Raw genomic sequence first — 19,565 nt, forward strand, 5'->3', positions numbered from 1 at the left:
GTGGGGATCTGAATTCATGCCTTTGCACTTGCCTAGCAAGTTCTTTACCCACTGAGCCATTTCCCCAACAGATAGAGCCCAACTTTTGAGATTCTAATGGGAAACAGTGTCTTGAAGGTCTTTTATCAGTGGTTGGCTTATTCCTTTGAGGAGTGTTTTTCTGTCTTTATTATGTCTTTTGGACATTGAACCACATTCTCTGTCAAGAATTTGAAAGGAAACAAAGACCAACTCAGTAGTTGTGAGTACTCCTGGGACTTCCTTTGGAGAAACGGGGAATCTGGGACTATTGCAAGAAGTTATATACGATAACCCTGGAGCACTTAAAGACTTAATAGGGGCATGTCCAAAGGACTCATCAGGAGCCATTCGGAGAGTATCTTACTAGTCAAAGATGAGATAGTGGGAACATTGTCAAAAATAGTTTCACTGTATTTAAATACATCAAGAAGTAATTCATTACTGTTGAATATTATTTTGAAAATAAGAGACACATTTTTTTCTTTCCTTCCTGTGTAAACTGCTAACATTGAGTCACTATTCTAAATAATATAAGAGATTAGTTTCTCTTTGCAGAAATGCTACAAGAAAAGAGAAGGTTAGCGAAGTTAGGTATCTAAACATGGATCATAAGTACATGTTAGTAGTTTAGGAAACTAAGTAGGCATTGTTTGTCTCATGATGGAATAATATACTACCACAAGGGAGGGATTGCCAAAACAATACAACACATCAGCTATACTCACTTATTGATTTAAATGATAAGATCAGCAATTTCAGACTTGAAAAAATCTTTTAATGATAATTTACATATAAAAATAATAGACCAAAAATTTCCACCCAGATGGCATCAAAGACTTAGTGGCATGGTACAGAGAGCCAGGTTGGCCATGGATTGTAGTTTTGGGCTTGAGTGATTGGTACATTTGAGTTTGTTATATGCTTCTTAATATCTCCTTATATGTTCAGAATTGTCTGTTATGTTTTTAAAGGGGATAAGAAGATAGAAACATTGGAAAGAACCATTCTCACCATAGTTTACTAGTAGTGTCTATTCTTTTTCTCTACAGTATTACTTCTGCGTGTAAACATGTTTTTATGTTTACTAAGCATGTGCCCTTTTTTGAATAATAGACAAATATTTATTCTACTGGTCTTCATATTAATTTTTAATGCTTAGCAGTTTTGAGGATATATTTTAGAATATCTGTTGAACTTGTCCTTTAGGTTATATCACATGAATTAAAGTAACTTAGTGTGTTTCAGTCTTTGTATCTGTTACTGCACAAAATTTTGGATAGCCCCACATTATTAACCAACCAACAAACCTATCTACAACCAATGTACTTTCCCTTATCCCAGGTTTTTTTTGTTTTGTTTTTAGATAGGGTTCTCTGTGTAGTCCTGACTGTCTTGTAACTTGATAGTAGACTGGCCAGGCTGGCCTTGAATTTATAGAGTTCTCTTGCTTTGGCTTCCTAAGTGCTGGGATTAAAGGCATGTACCATCATGACTTGATAGTAGCTTCTTTTTCCTAGTTTTGCTGAATATCCCCTTCTGTTCCTGACTCTTTCTCTTTTTATAACATTACTTTGGGCTGGGTAACAGCTCAGTTGTGGGTGTGAATACAGCCCTGAGTTTGATGCAGATACTGCCTAAAACTGAGCCCGCTTTCAGGCCTGATGCAAATGAAGACAGGAGGATAGGAAGTTTAAGGTCATCCTTCGATATATAGTGAAGTTCAAACCAGTCTGAGCTGTATGAGACATTGTCTCAAAAACAAAAAATGAAACCCCAAACAATTATTATCGGTAGTACTGAGATTCAAACCTAGGAGCAAGCATGATCCCTCGAGACATTTTTTTTTCTTTTTTTTTGGTTTTTCGAGACAGGGTTTCTCTGTAGCTTTTTGGTGCCTGTCCCGGAACTAGCTCTTGTAGACCAGACTGGCCTCGAACTCCCAGAGATCCGCCTGCCTCTGCCTCCCTAGTGCTGGGATTAAAGGTGTGTGCCACCACCGCCCGGCTCCTCAAGACATTTTTAACTTACTTTTTAAGTTTCTGCATTTAGCTTTCTCCTTTATGTTTCATTTTTTACCCCTCCCTCCTCATCTCTCTTTTCAGTCTTGGATGGTAATCAGAAAGTACAAGAACAGTTTCATACATTCATACACCTTATAATCCTTTAAATATATTTTTAATTTTGTGTGAATGCACTTGATTACAGGCTTTGGATCTTCGGGAGCTAGTTACAGGCCCTTGTGAGCTGCCTGATGCAGGTGCTGGGAACCAAGCATCTTTCTTTTTTAAAATATATATATATATACATATATATATTTATTTATTTATTATGTATACAATAGTCTGTCTGCAGGCCTCATTATAGATGGTTGTGAGCTACCATGTGGTTGCTGGGAATTGAACTCAGGACCTTTGGAAGAGCAGACAATGCTCTTAACCACTGAGCCATCTCCAGCCCTGCTGAAACATCTTTCTTAAAAAAAAAAAAAAAAAAGATTTTTTTTTTTTTCCTGGGACAGTTTTCTGTGTAGTCCTGGCTGTCTTGGAACTCATTTTTTAGTCCTGGCTGGCCTTGAACTCAGAAATCCACCTATTTAATCCCAGTCTACAGAGTGCTGGGATTAAATGCTTTTGTCACCATTCTCGGTTTACTTTAAAAATTAAAAAAAAAAAGTGTGTGTGTGTACATGTGCATATGCAGATCAGATGACAGCTTCAGAGTTGTTTATCTTCACCTTTATTTGAGTTCCAGGTGCCCTTACCTGCTGAGCCTTCTTGCTGACTTAGGATCTTATGAGCTCTATTTGAGTGTTTCTGTTGTTTCACACCCTCACCAATACTTGCTATTAAACTTAGTAATTTTTTGTGAGTCTTATTGTCCCTGCTTTTGTATTTTGGTAAAAAAAAAAAAAAGAAATCTTCTCTCCAAACTTGAAGCTTCTTAGAGACAACCGTGGCATCTTTAGGTGTTGGAATTGCTAAATTATCACTGAGTGTCTAGTTAGCACTTAGTGAATTTCTCAGTGAGCTGTGATGGAGGCTTGTATTAAACTCAAAAATCTTTGCTGCGTAAGATAATGAAGTTTTTGCTCTTTTTATGAGCAGCAGTGTATCTTACACTGTATTATATAAAAAACATGCAGTGTCAGAATATCTGTCTCTTCATTTTGTATTCTTTCTTTTTCCTATTTTAGGCTCCGTGCTCTGTCCAGTGGTGGGAGTATCACTTCCCCTCCTCTTTCTCCGGCCCTGCCAAAGTATAAATTAGCAGATTATCGTTATGGCAGAGAAGAAATGTTAGCACTTTTCCTTAAAGACTACAAGGTAAGAAAATACAAAGAGTTGAGAATTGTAGATGAGACTAGTATGGACGGTAAAACTGATCTGTATCTAATGGACTCTTGCTTTTTCCATCTTTCCCCTTACTAGCATTGAAACATAGAGTGGTTAATAGTGACTGAGGGATGTGCTGCCCAGAAGACCCATGAGGCTTGGTGGCAGCAGAACAGTCAGCACTGTTGATACCTCCTCTTCTCTCCCTTCTCCATTTCTTTCCCTTCTCTCTGTTGTACCTCTTACTTTCCTTCCCAGTCAGGGTCCGGATTGAGGGAAGACCAGCTTTCCTCTTCCTGCCCTCCTGCCCTTGAATAGAAAGGTGTAGTACAGAGAACTTTTAAAATTGACACTTGCTTCACTTAAAAAAGGACCAGGATGAAATAGTGTAGGCTTTTCTTATCTGATGACCAGGGAAGATAATATCTTTTGTGTTTCTCAATATGTTATTTTTAACTTATTAATAGATGGGGAATCACAAATTTTAGTTTCTAAGAACAGACACAATTGCTTTGGAATTTCCTTAGCATCTGCTTTAAGTTAAATGTGGAGATTTTTAGTCCTCTACTCTGTTCTTTGGAATACCAAACTTAATACCAAGTCCAAAGGAAGTGGCTTCATGGATGGAGATGGTGGGTGACTGGAGTATTTTGTTTTATTTATTGAGACAGGGTCTTACTATATAGCCTTGGATAGCCTAAAGGTCCCTGTGTAGACCAGGCTGACTCAGATCTGCCTCCCTCTGACTCCCTCTGCTAAGATTAAAGCTATGTACCACCATGCCTGGTTGTAAATGGAGTTTTAATGTAATAACTGCATAATTAATAGAAGTAAATTGTAATTGAATAAACTTTTTATATTTATATTAGTCATTGCTAGAAAATAGTGTCTTGGTTTATCTTCTTGTAGTTGGAGAAATAACATCTTTATGGCCTTGTATTTATCACATAGATACCTTTTGACCTTCTGGAGAAAGAATTCCTGCCTATCCTACAGGAGGAGCCCCTGCCACCATTGGCTCTAGTACCCTTTACAGAAGAAGAACAGGTTTGTACTTATCTCTGAGCCTCAGATCCAACCCTTGTTTTTCTTTTTATAGTATGGATCTGGAAAATCACTGTTGAGGATATACTAAGGATAGCCACATCAGCACAGGCTAAACATTCTTTTATTGATGTTTGGAATGTTTAGGGCTTTGAGTTGCCAAAGTTTTGCTTCAGATTCTGAAACTGATGAGTATTATGCAGAGATCAGGAAATCTTCCTAGATCTTTTTTCTTTTTAATTAAAAAATTAATTTTTATATGTATATGGATGTTTGCCTTTCATGTATTCTGTGTACTACATGTGTGCCTGGACCCCAAAGAGGCCAGAAGAGTACTTCAGAGTTTTAAATAGTTGTATAAATAATTGTGAACCACCATGTGGATGCTGGGAATTGGACGCTTGTCTTCTGGAAGATTAGCCAGTGCTCTTAATTGCTAATCTGTCTCTGTAGTCCTGTTTCTAGAATTTAAGGACAATGCAAACTATCCTTTATAAAATATTCAGATTAAGGGGAGATGTCATTACTCCCAAGAAGAAAGGAGAAGATCATCTTTGTAGAAAAGCGTACTTTTTCACAGGTGATTGCTACCTGAATTCCTGCCAGTGAATTCATTTAACCACTAGAGAAAGAAATTTAAATCTTTAGCTTAGAACATTCCTGACGTCTTTCTGTCAGCACTGCTCTTGGTGGTTCCTTTTTTAAAGGTGTGGTGGTAATGTTGTAAGAAAGATTTTTGGTCTAGAAAGCGGCAGTTTTATGTAGTGACTTTAATTTTATGTAGGTGAAAGATTGATTTCAAAGAGTTTATAGATATTGCACTGCAGTGGAGAAAAGAAGTTTGTTGGAATTCTGTATTCCATGTTAAATGAAGAATCCCCTCAGCTTCCTCCTGTCTCTACCTCTGAGTGCTGCGAATATAGGCATTGAGCATTATGTCTGATTTCATGCATTGGTGAGGATTATATTCAGAGCTTTGTACATGATAAGCAAGTTCTCCTGCCATTTGACTCTTTTTTAAAAAAAATAACTTTGAGACAAAATCCCCATCATAAAATTGACCTTTTTAAATTTTGAGACAGGGTCTCATGTAGCCTAGCCTAATGTAGCCTTAAACTCACAGCTGAAGATAACCTTGAACTTCTGATCCTGCCTCCACCTCTTAAGTGTTTTGTATTGTAGATGTGCATCACCACAGCAAAGTCCATCATTTTGTGTGTACAAATACACATGCATGTGCCAGTACATGTGGAGGCTAGAGAACAAACTCGGTTGCCATTCATTCCTCAGGTGCTCTGTACCTTCTTTTTGTTAATAATTAATTTTTATTATTATTTTCTAATTGTACATAGGGATGAATCCTTTGCATATTGACTATTCTGACCTCCCATCTCTCTACCACCTCGTCCACTCTGTCCCCATCTCACAAATCTTTCTTAGACGTTCATGTTTATGATCCGCTAAGATTAACCAGAGACACCTGTGTGACCATGGGTTGGAACTTGGTGGGTTAGAGGGCACACAACTAAAGACAGTGACCCCCCCCCCCCGAACCTATTAAAAACAATAGTTCAGAGGGAAAGGATAGGGCCCTGTGAGCCATTCCCCTTTACTTACTTGACTGATTATTGACAGAGCCAGCCTTGTGTGGTTCCAGTGCAGTAATAATAGTTGATACACGTTAATGATTTAACATTACATCTTATTGAGTCTAGGGGATGGCAGTTCTTGGCCCTTCAGGCCCTTTTGTACTGGATAGCCCCTCTTCCTCAGTGTCTAAGATCTCTAGGACTTTTATTTTGAAGGTACATTGAATTATGTTAAATATTTTTTCTACATTGATTGAGATGTGATTGCTGTTCTTAAGTTTCTTTATATGATGTATTACTTACTAGTTTGTATATGTTGAACCAACCTTGCATCTGTGGAATGAAGCCCACTTGGTCTTAATGTTTGGTCTTCTTAATGTAGTTCCTGAATTCAGCTTCCAATATTTGGTTTTTGTTTTGCAGCATTTAAAAAAAAAACTACATATTTGCATATTTTAGTAATTGAGTAGGAAATCAAGTGACTTAAATGTAGAAATTTACAGGGCTGGGGAGACAGCACAGTGGGGACATTGATTCTCCAGCACTCACGTAAAGTTGTATGCAATGACACATGCTTGCAGTCTCAGCTTTTGGAGGTATAAAGAAGACCCTGGGGACTTGCTGGCTAGCCGGTTTAGCCTAAATGTCAGTCTCTGGGTTCAGTGAGAGATCTTGTCTCAAAACAATAGATAAATAATAAGTAAGTTGTAGGGGGAAGGAAGGAGAGCTGGCTCAGTTGATTGAGTGCTTCTACAGCAAGCTAGGATCTGAATTTAGATCCTAGTAGCCATGCAAAAACTGGGCATGTGCATGTCTATAATCTAGTGATTCTGAGGGCAGAGACAGGAGGATCACTGGGCTTGCTGACTGACAGCTTAGCTCCAGTTTCAGTGGGAGACTGTTTCAAGGAGTAGTGGAAAAAGATAGAATGTTATGTCTTTTCTGGCCTCTGCACAAGTGTATCTCTGAACATACATGTATGCATGCACCATACATACACAGTACTTGTTTGCAAGAGTTCTCTCTCTCTCTCTCTCCCTCCCTCCCTCCCTCCCTCCCTCCCTCCCTCCCTCCCTCCCTCCCTCTCCCCTTCCTCCCTCCCCCCTCCTTCCCAGAGTAATAAAAAGAGAAAAGGAAATAAAAGCCCGTGTTGACCTGGCTTCTATATGGGTGCATACACTACCCCCTACATACACATTCACATGTGCACAAATACTTGTCTACTCATGCAGTAATAATGGACCAGAAAGATGGCTCGTCAGGTAAAAAAGTTCTTGCTTAACAAGCATGCAACCTGAGTTTGAGTTCTGGAATATATGTTAAAAAAATATAGATGCAATGGCACACATCTGTAATCTCAGCTTTCCTGAGGCAGAATAAGAGGAAGAGACAGAACAGTTGGGAAGCTCTCAGGCCTGCTACTCTGGAATATGAAGCACAATAATAAAACCAAGAAGGCCAAGGAGATGACTCAGTGAGTAAAGGAACCTGCTGCCAGACCTGATAGCCCAAGTTTGATCCCTGGGACCCACATGGTAGAAGTAAGAATTGAATCTTAGAGTTGTCTTTGCCCTCTAGGTGTTGTTGATGGCACAGGTGTACCTTTCACACACACACAATAACTAAATGTATAATAATAATAATAATAATATAATATTAACAAAATAAGAGGGAACCTGTTTTAACAAGGTGGAATGCAAGAATTGACTCCCTAAAGTTCTTTGACCTCCACACATGCACCATGGCACATGCTTTCTCTGCCCCACTAAATAAATGGATAAATAGTAAAAACATAAATCTATAAGAGATGCTTAAAAATAAAAAATGTACAAAACTGTATCATAATAATACAATAATAGAAAACTCTTCATGAAGTCTCTTCCCCCTCCATGTGTCCTCTTTCCCTGAAGGAAGGCAGTGATAGCAGTATATGTAGATAAATGTGTATTTTTTTGGCTGGGTCTCTATATTACACAGGTAGTCTCAAACTTATGGACTCAAAGTATATTTTCTCCCTGTGTAAGGATTACATGTGGACATCACCGTGCACAGTTCTTGTATTTTTTCCAAATAAACACGTATTTTCCTTTTTATACAAATGGTACTATGCATCACACATTATTCTGCCTTTTTTACAAAAACTTTTTATTGAAATAATTCTTTGTACATTGAGAAAAAGTTTCTGTTTGAGTTTGCTCTCTGTCTATGGTGGTGAAATTACAGGCCCTTACCATTTATATTTCTCTTATTGTTGCTGTCTCTGAATTTTTCTTTTATGTACTAGTCTTTCCTTTACTGGTTTATAGTGTTTGTATGTGCTCCTCATATTTTCAAGTCTGTTGGATAGTTGACCTTGATCAATTTTTGAAAATTCTTTCTACGTTTGTGATTTTAATTACAGCTTCGGTTCTGGGCAGTGAGCCTAGGGCCTTCAGTGTGCTAGCCAAGCCCTTTATTATTAAGCTGTGTCCAGCCCTGTGCACTAATTTTTATATCCTTTATGTAGATTTTTTTTATTGTTTTTATTGAGCTACACATTTTTTTTTTCTACTCTACTTCCTTCTCCTTTCTCATTCTACCCTTATGTAGTTTACTGGCATTATTTTGTGAACTTTCTTGTTTGGGGGGTTTTGTAATCATAATTTTTTTCTTACAATAATAGTTTTGAGATTTCTGGAGGGGACACTGGCCAGAAAAGCTTTTTTTTTTCCTAATATTTATTTCTTTATTATTTATGCAGTATTCTGTCTGCTAATATGCCTGCAGGCCAGAAGAGGACACCTAGACCTCATTACAGATGGTTGTGAGCCACCATGTGGTTGCTGGGAATTGAACTCAGGACCTTTGGAAGAGCAGGCAATACTCTTAACCTCTGGGCCATCTCTCCAGCCCCCAGAAAAGCTTTTAAAACATATGCTGGACTTTGAATCAAAAGAATGAATTGGAAATATCCCATAAAATGCCTCCCTTCTCCTTTCCTCCCTCCGTTTTCTCCTTCTTTTTCTCTTTCTCTTCTTATTTTTGAAGCAGGGTTTCTCTGTGTAGCCTTTGCTGTCCTGGAACTCACTCAGTAGATGAGACTGGCCTCTAAATCAGAGATCCACCTGCCTCTGCCTCCTGAGTGCTAGTATTAAAGGCGTGTACCACCACTCCCTGCCCCATAATCAATCAATCAATCTCTCCCTCCCTCCCCCCCCATACCTACCTCCCTCTCTCCCTCTCTCCCTCTCTCCCTCTCTNCCTTCCTCCCTTCCTCCCTTCCTCCCTTCCTCCCTTCCTCCCTTCCTCCCTTCCTTCCTTCCTTCCTTCCTTCCTTCCTACTTTCCTTCCTTCAGATTTTATTTTTGCAATAAAATTCACATTGCACAAAAGTCACTCTTAGCTATTTTAAAGTATGCAATTCATGGATTTTAATAGTTTCATGCTATGTTTCTCCAGAATATTTTCCCCGTCCAAATAAGAAACACTATATTTATTTTTTTGTATTCCCTAGACAATTTTATTTCATAAAGTAAAAGTCAATTACATTCATTTATAAAAGCAGCAGAGACCAAATGGGATGATAGGATTTGATGCGATACAGTTTTTGTCTCCAGAGTAGTTTTTATTAGAATTCTCTAGTTAGACTTGGTGGATTATTATTATTTTTTAAATTGTTTTTATTGAACTATATTTTTTTTCCTCTGCTCCCCTCCCCTCCCTTTCTACCCTTTCCCACGATCCCCATGCTCCCAATTTACTCAGGAGATCTTGTCTTTTTCTACTTCCATGTAGATTAGATACATTTTTCTCTTTTTGTCTAGGTTCTCTGTGATTGTGAGATGTAGGATGGTTTTTCAAAAATATGGAATGCTTTATGAATTTGGGTGTTGTCCTTGCACAGGGGCCATGCTAATCTTCTCTGTATTATTCCAATTTTAGTATATGTGCTGTCAAAGTGAGCACCCATAACATTTCTTAAGAAATCAGAATGCAGTCATTGGCTACATGAATCATTGGGAAAAATTATAAAGATTATTCAACAAATACTACTTTAAAACTGTTGATTAACAGTGCTGAACCAGTTACTGGGAATAATTGAATGTTGACTTTTATTTGAAATATGGTTTAAATTAAATACTGTCTCATTCTGTAGAACATTGCAGAGGAGAATTCCAAGCCTTAAATTAGCCATTATTGGTTAATGTTTAGGTAGCTTTCAGGTTTTGCTTTTTAGTACTGCCTTTAGTGATCTATTTACTTACATTATTTTTTACATATGTAAGTAGTAGAATTTTTATGTTAAAGTGATATGAGCTTTTAAATATATGTTGAGAATTTGCCTTTTAAAGAGATTAAACTAGTTTTTACTTTAGCAGTAATATATGAAAATACACGATTTTCCCTGTTTTTCCACGTGATACATTTGTCTTTATACAGATGTGTTGCATGGGATCCTAGTATACAAAAATGCAGTTAGCATTTCTTTCTTTTTAGAAAATATTATTTTAATTATATGTGTGTTTTGCTTACATCTGTGTATCATGTGTATGCCTTGTGCCTACAGAGGTCTGAAGAGGGCACCTGATTCCTGAAACTGGTGGTGAGCTGCCATATGAGTTCTTGCCAGGTCCTCTGCCAAGAGCAGCCTGTGCTGTTAACCTCTGAGCATCTCTCTAGCCTTGACCTCTTTTTTTTTAACCTCTAAAGTATTGTAACAAATTAAGATTTGGGGCTTCATAGATTTGTTTAATTTTAATAATGCCAAGAGGCAAATTTAGTAGTCCACTGATTACTTTATAACAAAAGGTAAGTTAATGTGTTTCAACCATGGTTTATTAAATTTTACTAAAATAATGGCTTGAAATTAATACTTTTTGAGTGAGGTATTTCCTCTTAACTTCTGGTTTCAGTTTTAGTATTAGGTTTTTGTTTTGAAGTTACCTGCCTACATGATCAAAGAAAGCTTTGTTTACATGGTTATAAAAGTTACTTGGGCAAATCACAGTGAACAAAATTGAGAGAAAGATAAACAATGAGGAAAAATGGTATACATATTTAAAATTCAATAATGAAAACAGAATTTTAATCAATTGTATGCTCTTTAAAAGAATATAGCATAGATGCCATTTTAATTAATTTGGAATTTAAGAACACTGAAGAGTGAAGTAGAATTGAAGTTCAGAACTTTTTTCACCTACACATTTTTGTTTTGGACGGTACTGGGACTTGAACCCAAGACCTATGCATGGTAACCAAACACTGTATCATTGGCCATTGTTCTTTTTTTTTTTTTTTTTCTTTTGGAGGTAGGATCGTAGCAAGTTAATCAAGCTGACCTGCAACTTAAAGCAACCTGTGTAGGCCTCCTCCTGGGGATCCTTCTGTCCTAGCCTTCTGAGTTCTGAGATTACTGGCATGTACTACTTTACCCAGCCTAAAGTTCACATCTAACTCCCTTGCCAAAGGGTCTGGTGACTTTGTCCATATCTGTGGTTCATTTCCTTGTTGTGTCATACCCATATACATCTGTGCAAATGGGTACTAGGTTCTAGGTGTGCATGATCACTTAATCTTTTGCAGTATTTTTGTTTAAACTCTCTTGCAGAACTTTCTGTTAAATTTCCAGGATTTTCTATTTTATAGTTTATTTAAAGACTTAATATTTCTTGTTACCTTTTCCTTCATTTAATTTAACCAGGTGTGTCAATAGACATATTTTTAACTCCCTGTCCCTCCTCTTTCTCATGTGTATACCCACTTCCTACTCTAATTGTACTTGATTATATTTTAGAGTGGCTCTGGGTACAATTGCAGGTTTGTACTTACGTGATTTGTGTTTGTACTTATGTGTACTTATGTGTGATCACATACACACTCACACATACCCACACATAAATTCTTTACATGATTGACAGATAAATGCATGTACATCAGGTGATTGATTGTCCTCGTGTAGGTTTTTACTTGACCATTTCTCATTCACTGCTGATTTCTGTGACTCTAGCAAATATGACTTGGAGTTGCTACTTTCCACTTTTGAGTACAGTCAGGCTGAAAGGATTATCTTTTATCATGTTTCCTTTGCGTCAGACCTTTTAATGACAGTCTTTTCTCCTCTCATACGTTGAAGACATTTCAGTACCATTTAAAAAAATGAAATGTAATCACTTTATTATCACACAGATTATGATAGCTACACAAACAGACATTTGTCCAGTCCCAAACTCCATGGGTTTCAGTAAATTTCTGTACGGTTAGAATGTAACTCTTAAAAGTGCCAATTTAACCTAGTCTCCTTTTATAAAACTTTGTCTGCCGTCTGTTTTGTCTGCATCTGGATAAGTAGAGCACATTTACTTTGCTTTCTTATATAATATTTCCTCAACAAATCTACCTTTATGTAAGGCATTGGTGTCAACTTTGCTGATCTGAAAGGTCAATTTGAAATTGTTTCAAGACTAGCCTGGTCTATAAAGCAAATTCTAGGCCAGCTAGGACTACATAGTGAGACAGAAAGAAATTGTTAGATAACTAGGTTTGAATGATCTTTATATGCCATGAAGTTATAATTTCCCATTGCTTATAGTACTTGGATATCATTACATTTTAGGTGCAGTGGGAGGCAGGGAGAAACAATATGTAGTTTTGTGTGTTTTATCTATTTTTATTTTTATTTTTTGGCAGAGAAACTTTTCCATGTCTGTAAATAGTGCTGCTGTCCTGCGATTGACAGGACGAGGAGGAGGAGGAGGAACAGTGGTGGGGGCTCCTAGAGGTCGAAGTTCTTCAAGAGGGCGAGGTGAGCTATATGAAAAAAGTAATCATGGAAGAGAAGGAGGAGGCTGGGGAATCACTAATACTTTAATGCCTAATTGAAAATCAAGCTAACTGCTCTTTGATGTTGACTGCAATGCTTGAACATTTATTTTCTGCAACATTTCTGAAATGCCTACTCTATAGCCTCTGCTTTGGAGAGAAATATGTTTCTAGCTATATAGATTGAAGCAGGAGGGAGGCTACACGGTCCTGGTTAACTTCCTAAGTAAGAGTAACTATTGTTCACATTCTTTATCCCTTGAGCTTCGCATTTTGGGAACTAGAGCATCCTGAAGGGTTTTGGGTTTTGGTTGCTGGAGCCACACTGAAGTCCCCGTGGACCTCCCTGCAATGTAACATTTCTTTACAAGGGCCATGTGCAGATATTACCATACCCAAGAGGAGTTTAGTGAGAAACACTTTGAGACATCTTTCAAGGGCTAGACCTTGTAGTGGGCAGAGCAAAATATAACCAGGTAGCGTCCACTGGTATGTGTAGTTTTATGAATTTATCCTTTTTCTTAGAATGTTTCTGATTTGTTGTTGTCATTCCCTATTTTGCATTCATTGGTTTTCTGTTAAAACCCTTCTTGATGTTTATAATAGGTATTTTTTTTAATATTTATTTTTATTATGTATACAATATTCTGTCTGTGTGTATGCCTGAAGGCCAGAAGAGGGCGCCAGACCTCTTTACAGATGGTTGTGAGCCACCATGTGGTTGCTGGGAATTGAACTCAGGACCTTTGGAAGAGCAGCCAGCGCTCTTAACCACGGAGCCATCTCTCCAGCTCCCTATAATAGGTATTCTTCCTTCAGCATGAGGATTGCCTCATACATTAGTCCAAACATGTTGTAATTTTTCTCTAAGAGATGCTTTAGAAGGAGAATTGAGTGTCAGCAATGGCTAAGGCCATTGCATCCACATTATGTGTGGGCACAATTATGGATGTACCTACAATTTTTTTGAATTTTATTTCAAAAGATTTTGAACATTATGTATGCCTTGTGAATAATTCATGCACTTTTTAAAATGGAGGATGTATTGTTTTATTTGGAATACAACTTCCGTGAAAGTTTGTGTACGATGAAGAGGCTAACTAAAATTTCATGTTTTTTCCCTAGGTACAATCTATTTTTTTCTCTGTAGTTTATCTTTGTCTGTAATAGTAGTTTTTTTGCCTGATAAAGTTCTCATCTATAGAACTTAGTAAGAAACAGCATTAACACAGGCATTGAGGTGATGAGAGTTAGGCATGTCTCTTTCACAAGTTATGCCCAAATCATCATCATCTGGGATCGATCTGTGCATATTGGTGTATGGGTGATATTTTGAGTTGAAAATGACTGATTATGGTTCTGGCCTCTCCATGGGCATTTCTCATGCTTTTGTCCTGTGGGAGGCAGTGAGAAAAAGTTTCATTCTGGCAGCTTTCCCTCCTGTGCTCTTCAGGTCAGTCAAGCCAGAGAAAAATTTCCTTAATCAAGAGTACAGACCACACACATCCTCCACCTGGTCTCTGTAGGCCTTAGAAAAACCTTACATGTTAAGAAAGGAGCAGAACCTGGGTGTGGTAATGCATGCCTGCAATCCCAGCACTTGGTGGGGGGGTGTTATTAGGAGGGTCAGGAGTTCAAGCCCAAATTTCAGCTATGTTGAGAGTTTAAGGCTAGCCTGAGCCACATTAGATTCTCCTACAGCAACAAAATCAAACTGTCCCCCTACACCCAACAAATGCAGTGTGCCAAAGTAACAACAAATAGAAATAAGTGAAGGAATGAGTTTTCCTGGTTTGTTTTTATGATCAGAGCTTACCTAAAACTCATATAAAGTACATATGCTGTGACACACAGTAGTAAATTAACATGGTAGTGTTGAAGGGTACAAAATTAGTTAAATGGATGCACTCAGCTTTGTGAAAATACTTGGGGTGCTATGGTCACAGTGATCTGTGATCTTGTGGCTTTGTATTTTCGATTAATTTTAACTTATGGTTAAATATGATGATTGTGGCTTAGAAGCTCAAGGAAAAACTCATGCAAATCTACTGGCTTCTAGACTTCCTGTCTAGAATATCCTGTCATAGTAAAATTTAAGTGAACAAATAAATGGTTAGTAGAAACAATGTAATGTTCTTATCTTTTTTAAATCTTGTCTGGATGCTTAAAAAATTCATAAACTGTCAACTGCAGCATTAGAATTGTTAAAAGGAAGCCTATTTCAATTATTTAAAAAGATTAGAACGAAATTTCAGATAAAAGGACGGTCCTTAAAATTTAATTAAATGTTGGTTACAGTATGTTTTCTTGCTTGTTCTTGTGTGTGGGCGCTACATTTTACAGATAATTTCAATGTAACAAGTTGGAGCTCTGGAATCTGATCTCTTTCCTCTAATAGTGACTCATTAGTAAAGCTTTAGTCACGTGAGCAGGCCCAGTCACTACTGCAGATATTTGTGTATGTTTCCGTTAATTTTTTTTATCATTATCTATTTCAAGACTAAACGTTTTTTCTCCCTTCTTTCCTTTCTTTTTTGGGTTTTTGAGATAGTTTCTCTATGTAGACGCGGCTGCCCTGGAAGTCACTCTGTAGACTAGGCTGTCCTTGAACTCACAGAGATCTGCCTGCCTTTGCCTTTGAGTGTTGCGATTAAAGGCGTGCGCCACCACTTGGTGAGAATATTTTTAAAAAATATTTTTCAAAATTACTTGTTTGTGTTTATGTCTATGTGTGGGAATGTGTACTTGAATACAGGTGCTCTCAGAGGCAAGAAGAGAGTGCTGGATCCCCTGTAGCTGTAATTAAACCAGACAGTGTAGTTCCATGGTGCAGAACTCAGTTCACTCATGAGCTGTTAACTGCTGGGCCATCTTTTCAGCCCTAACAAAATTATTCTTGAAAAGGAGAGGGGATTTTTTTTCTCATCCTAAAACTACTGTTGTGGAGGAATATTCTTGTGTTAGAATAGTTACTATTACATTATTTTAGCATTTTAAATAAATCTGTATATATTCTGAATGTGGGGCAGAGGAGAAGCTGCAAGTGATATTGATGAAACTGGAAGTTAACTTGGAGATTGTTATAGATAAACTGTGGTTTTGACTTGTACTTTATAGATGTAGTGGACTAATCAAGAGAATATCCATTGTGCCTAAGATTAACTCTGTACAGTTCTGCATGGTTTAGTGTTTTTTAAGAGTCACAGAAGTATATTTGTTATCTGAGTCAGTTATTGATAGATTATGGTGAACAAGTAGAAGAAATACATGGATGCTTGAAGTTATTTGCTTCATTGTATTCCTTATTTAGAATCTATTGTTTTAGGGCAGGGGATGTATTTTTGTGGCAGAGTGACTAGCATTTGCACTGTGCTGGATTTGGTACCCAGCACTATACAGAAAATAAAGCTCCATCATTTTCTTCTGATCATTTTGCTCTATGGGAGAAATTTTGCTAGGGACAGTTGCTAATAGGTATTTTTAGTTATATAGATCCTAGACTCCCAGGCTGTCTCTAGTTTTCTCATCTGCACAGGGTACAGCTGATATGTTAATTGAGAAAACTGTATAGAATGTGTACAGCTGAAAGTGCATACTGCTTGCTGCTCGCATATCTGGTACTTGGCATGCATCCTTGACTCTTAACTGTGCAGCAGTGTGCACACACACACGCATACACACACACACACACACACACATTGTTCTTGAGTATGCTTTTGTCATTTAATAGCAAAGGTTTGAACTTATATCAGTGCCTTATTCTGTAATTTCATATTGTTCTAGGATATTTTGTCAGAATTTATTTAGCCAAACATTATTACGTTGTTTCTAGTGTTTTGAATTTGAGTTGTTCATTCTCATACACATGTGTTTTCATGCCTTATTTAACAGAATACAGGCTAATAAATGCCTCATTAGGTGATTATTTTTATTTTATTTTTGTTTTTTCAAGACAGGGTTTTTCTGTAGTTTTGGAGCCTGTCCTGGAACTAGCTCTCATAGATCAGGCTGGCCTCAAACTAACAGAGATCCACCTGCCTCTGTCTCCTGAGTGCTGGGATTAAAGACATGTGCCACCACTGCCCAGCAGGTGATTTTATTTTCATTGATGTGTATTATAATTTATAGGAATTTAGATGGTTTAGGTTAATCACTTGGCTTGGCCTCTTGATGCAGTTAAGAGACAATAATTACAAGATATATGCTGCTAATAGGATATTGTTTTACAGTAAATTTAAAATAAGTACACTTGAAAATATACTATAGATAGTGTTATAAATCTGCAAATCAGTTACATAGCTGTTCGTTGTCACAGTCACATACTGTATACTACATGTTGTCAAATGCGCCATGTTTTTATATGACTGGCAGAACAGTGAATTTCTTCATACCGGCATTACCACAAATATTTGAGAAACATAAGAAGTTATGTTATTACAGAGTTTTCAGCTCCATTATAATCTGGTTGAAGGTAGTTCCAATAATTAATATATCACTGTTTGAAACTATATGTAGTGCATGATTGTTTACATACTTGTGAGTGCCTCTCCTTTTTTCCTCTTTCCCCTTCTCCCTTTTTTTACCCCTTTTTGTTCTTTCCATCTTTCTCAGGGTTTTTGAGTCATTCTTGATGTAGTTCAGGCTGGCTTTTGAAATTTTGATCCTCTGCTAAGATAATAGATATGCTCCACCACACTTGACTCTACTGGGATAAATTATGATAGAGTCACAGGTAGATAGTTAACCAAATGGTCTTCATTAGAAGTGTGTTTACATTTGAATTGCAAGGCCTCTAAATCCCTACATAACCCGCTCTGTGGTTTGATTTTAATGTTGCTATTTTCCTTACCTCAAGATTTGATTCAAGTATGTATGATGCATTTTATCCTTTAAAAATGCAGTTCACAATCCTAAAATTGTACAATTCACTTCCACTAGTCTTCTGTGATTAGATAAAAGTATTTTATTGTGCTTGACATTTTACACTATAGTTTCTCATTACAAATTCTCCATATCAAGTTTTTTCCAGTAGTTATTGAAAATAATCAACTAAAACATACAATTTACAATGGTTTATTGAACTTAGATTTTCCCTGTTGATCTTTTCATTGAAGAGCTTCATGTTGATGGTGCTTATTGTTCGGTACTGGGATTCTTTCAGAAGTATTTTGTTTGTTTTGTTTTTCAACCCATATAGAGCCATTAGAGGCCTTGCTAAATACTTAAATGTAGAATCTTGCTTTGTACAGGAACAGACAAAACTTCACAGAGATTAGCCTTTGATTTTGAACATGTACTAGATGTTGGTTTTTGACTATTTCCTCTCCCCCTGTTTTCTTATTTTCAGGCAGAGGTAGAGGTGAATGTGGTTTCTACCAAAGAAGCTTTGATGAAGTAGAGGGTGTGTTTGGGCGAGGAGGTGGCAGGGAAATGCATAGATCACAGAGCTGGGAAGAAAGGTAACTGAAGTGTTCAGATTGTAATATAAGGATTTGTTGTTCTAAAACTCACTCCAGTGGGATTCTATAGTATACTTTTCTGCAATGTCAGTTACTTGGCAGGCTGAGGGAGGAGATTTTGGAGTTTACAATTTGGAGATCCTTCACAATTTAGCCAACTCCTGACTCAAAATAAAAATGGAAAAACGGGCTAGGATTATGACCCATTGGTAGCTCTCTGGGGAGATTCACCCCTTAGTACTCCAAACAAAACAAAGCACACTGTGTTCCTTTTGTGACCGGTACAGGGTTGCATGTTCCTGTGATCCCAACACTTGAGAGGCTAAGGCAGAAGAATCATGAGTTCCAGACCAAAATGGGCTGCATAGTGAGATCTAGAGAATTACAAAGATTAGGTAGGAAGTTTATCTCCTCTTCATCCCCCCTTTCCCAAGAAAGAACATTCTGGAAACACAGAACTTACCCATTTCCTTCTTTTTAGAGAGCTGAAGCCTCTGTATAGTTGCAGAATTTCATTCAACAGTATTAACTATTAAAGAGCTACCGTGGTTAGAAAATCTTAGATGATCCTTATTTAAAACTATAAGCATGAATAGGTAAATAAATTATTATTATAAGCATGATTAATTGGTTTGTTATTTCATTAGCAGTCATTTTGTTGGTTGATATGTCATTTTGTTGGTATGAAGAATGCATCTTCTCAGGGCTTTTGACTTTGTACGAAGTCTGGCAAGATTTATGAGGGCAGTTGCACAATAAAGGCATAAAAAGGAATGTAAAGGAATAGCTGTTGTTGTATCTATAATACAGAAAATGGAAACTGCCCAAACAGATGATAGTGCCATCAAATACTGACATTTCCACGCAATAGAATATATCATATAATTAAAGTTACGGATGAGTCCTGATCTCAAAATAAGAGTAGAAGAGTTAGGGCTGTAACAGTGGTAACTGTCTTGTGCAGCACCCCGAGACTCTGAACTTAGTACACAGAACCACAAAGGAAATTTAATGACATGGAAGAACATTGCCAAACTAGTATATAAAATAGTCTTATCATGTTTCTAACTGAAATGAATAATATTCTAGTCATTAGAAGCTAATTTTTGGTAGGTGGTGTTGTTTTGTGGTGTTTTCATCATTTTACTTTTTCTGTATTTTCTAAACATTTGGTAGCAGAACTGATGTTAAAGGGAGTACAGGAAAGTGAGTATCATGATAGGAAATCTATGTTGCTTTCCAAGCCTTTTTTGAAATTTATTTTTTTTCTTTTAGGGGTGACAGGCGCTTTGAAAAACCAGGAAGAAAAGATGTAGGTAAGG

The 19,565-nt window shown here is 37.2% G+C and overlaps 1 protein-coding gene and 1 non-coding gene across 7 annotated transcripts in view; one reads left to right on the plus strand and one right to left on the minus strand.

Annotated features, from left to right (window-relative positions):
- Positions 1-19,565, plus strand: part of Gigyf2 (GRB10 interacting GYF protein 2) — a 133,051-nt gene that overhangs the window by 36,220 nt on the left and 77,266 nt on the right. For all 6 annotated transcript variants that reach the window (XM_050123096.1, XM_050123094.1, XM_050123098.1 and 3 more), the window contains 5 exons: positions 3,215-3,344; positions 4,305-4,400; positions 12,653-12,767; positions 18,132-18,243; positions 19,519-19,559. In XM_050123096.1, the coding sequence (XP_049979053.1) occupies positions 3,215-3,344; positions 4,305-4,400; positions 12,653-12,767; positions 18,132-18,243; positions 19,519-19,559 (494 nt within the window). The remainder of the gene's footprint in view (positions 1-3,214; positions 3,345-4,304; positions 4,401-12,652; positions 12,768-18,131; positions 18,244-19,518; positions 19,560-19,565) is intronic.
- LOC126489115 (U6 spliceosomal RNA) lies at positions 9,825-9,931 on the minus strand. Its single transcript, XR_007588854.1, has one exon. It is a non-coding gene; the product is annotated as a U6 spliceosomal RNA (small nuclear RNA).

The sequence above is a fragment of the Alexandromys fortis genome, unplaced genomic scaffold, assembly GCF_014885135.2.
Source record: "Alexandromys fortis isolate MF-2015 unplaced genomic scaffold, M_Fortis_MF-2015_v1.1 scaffold_213, whole genome shotgun sequence".
In the NCBI taxonomy this organism is placed as follows: domain Eukaryota; kingdom Metazoa; phylum Chordata; class Mammalia; order Rodentia; family Cricetidae; genus Alexandromys; species Alexandromys fortis.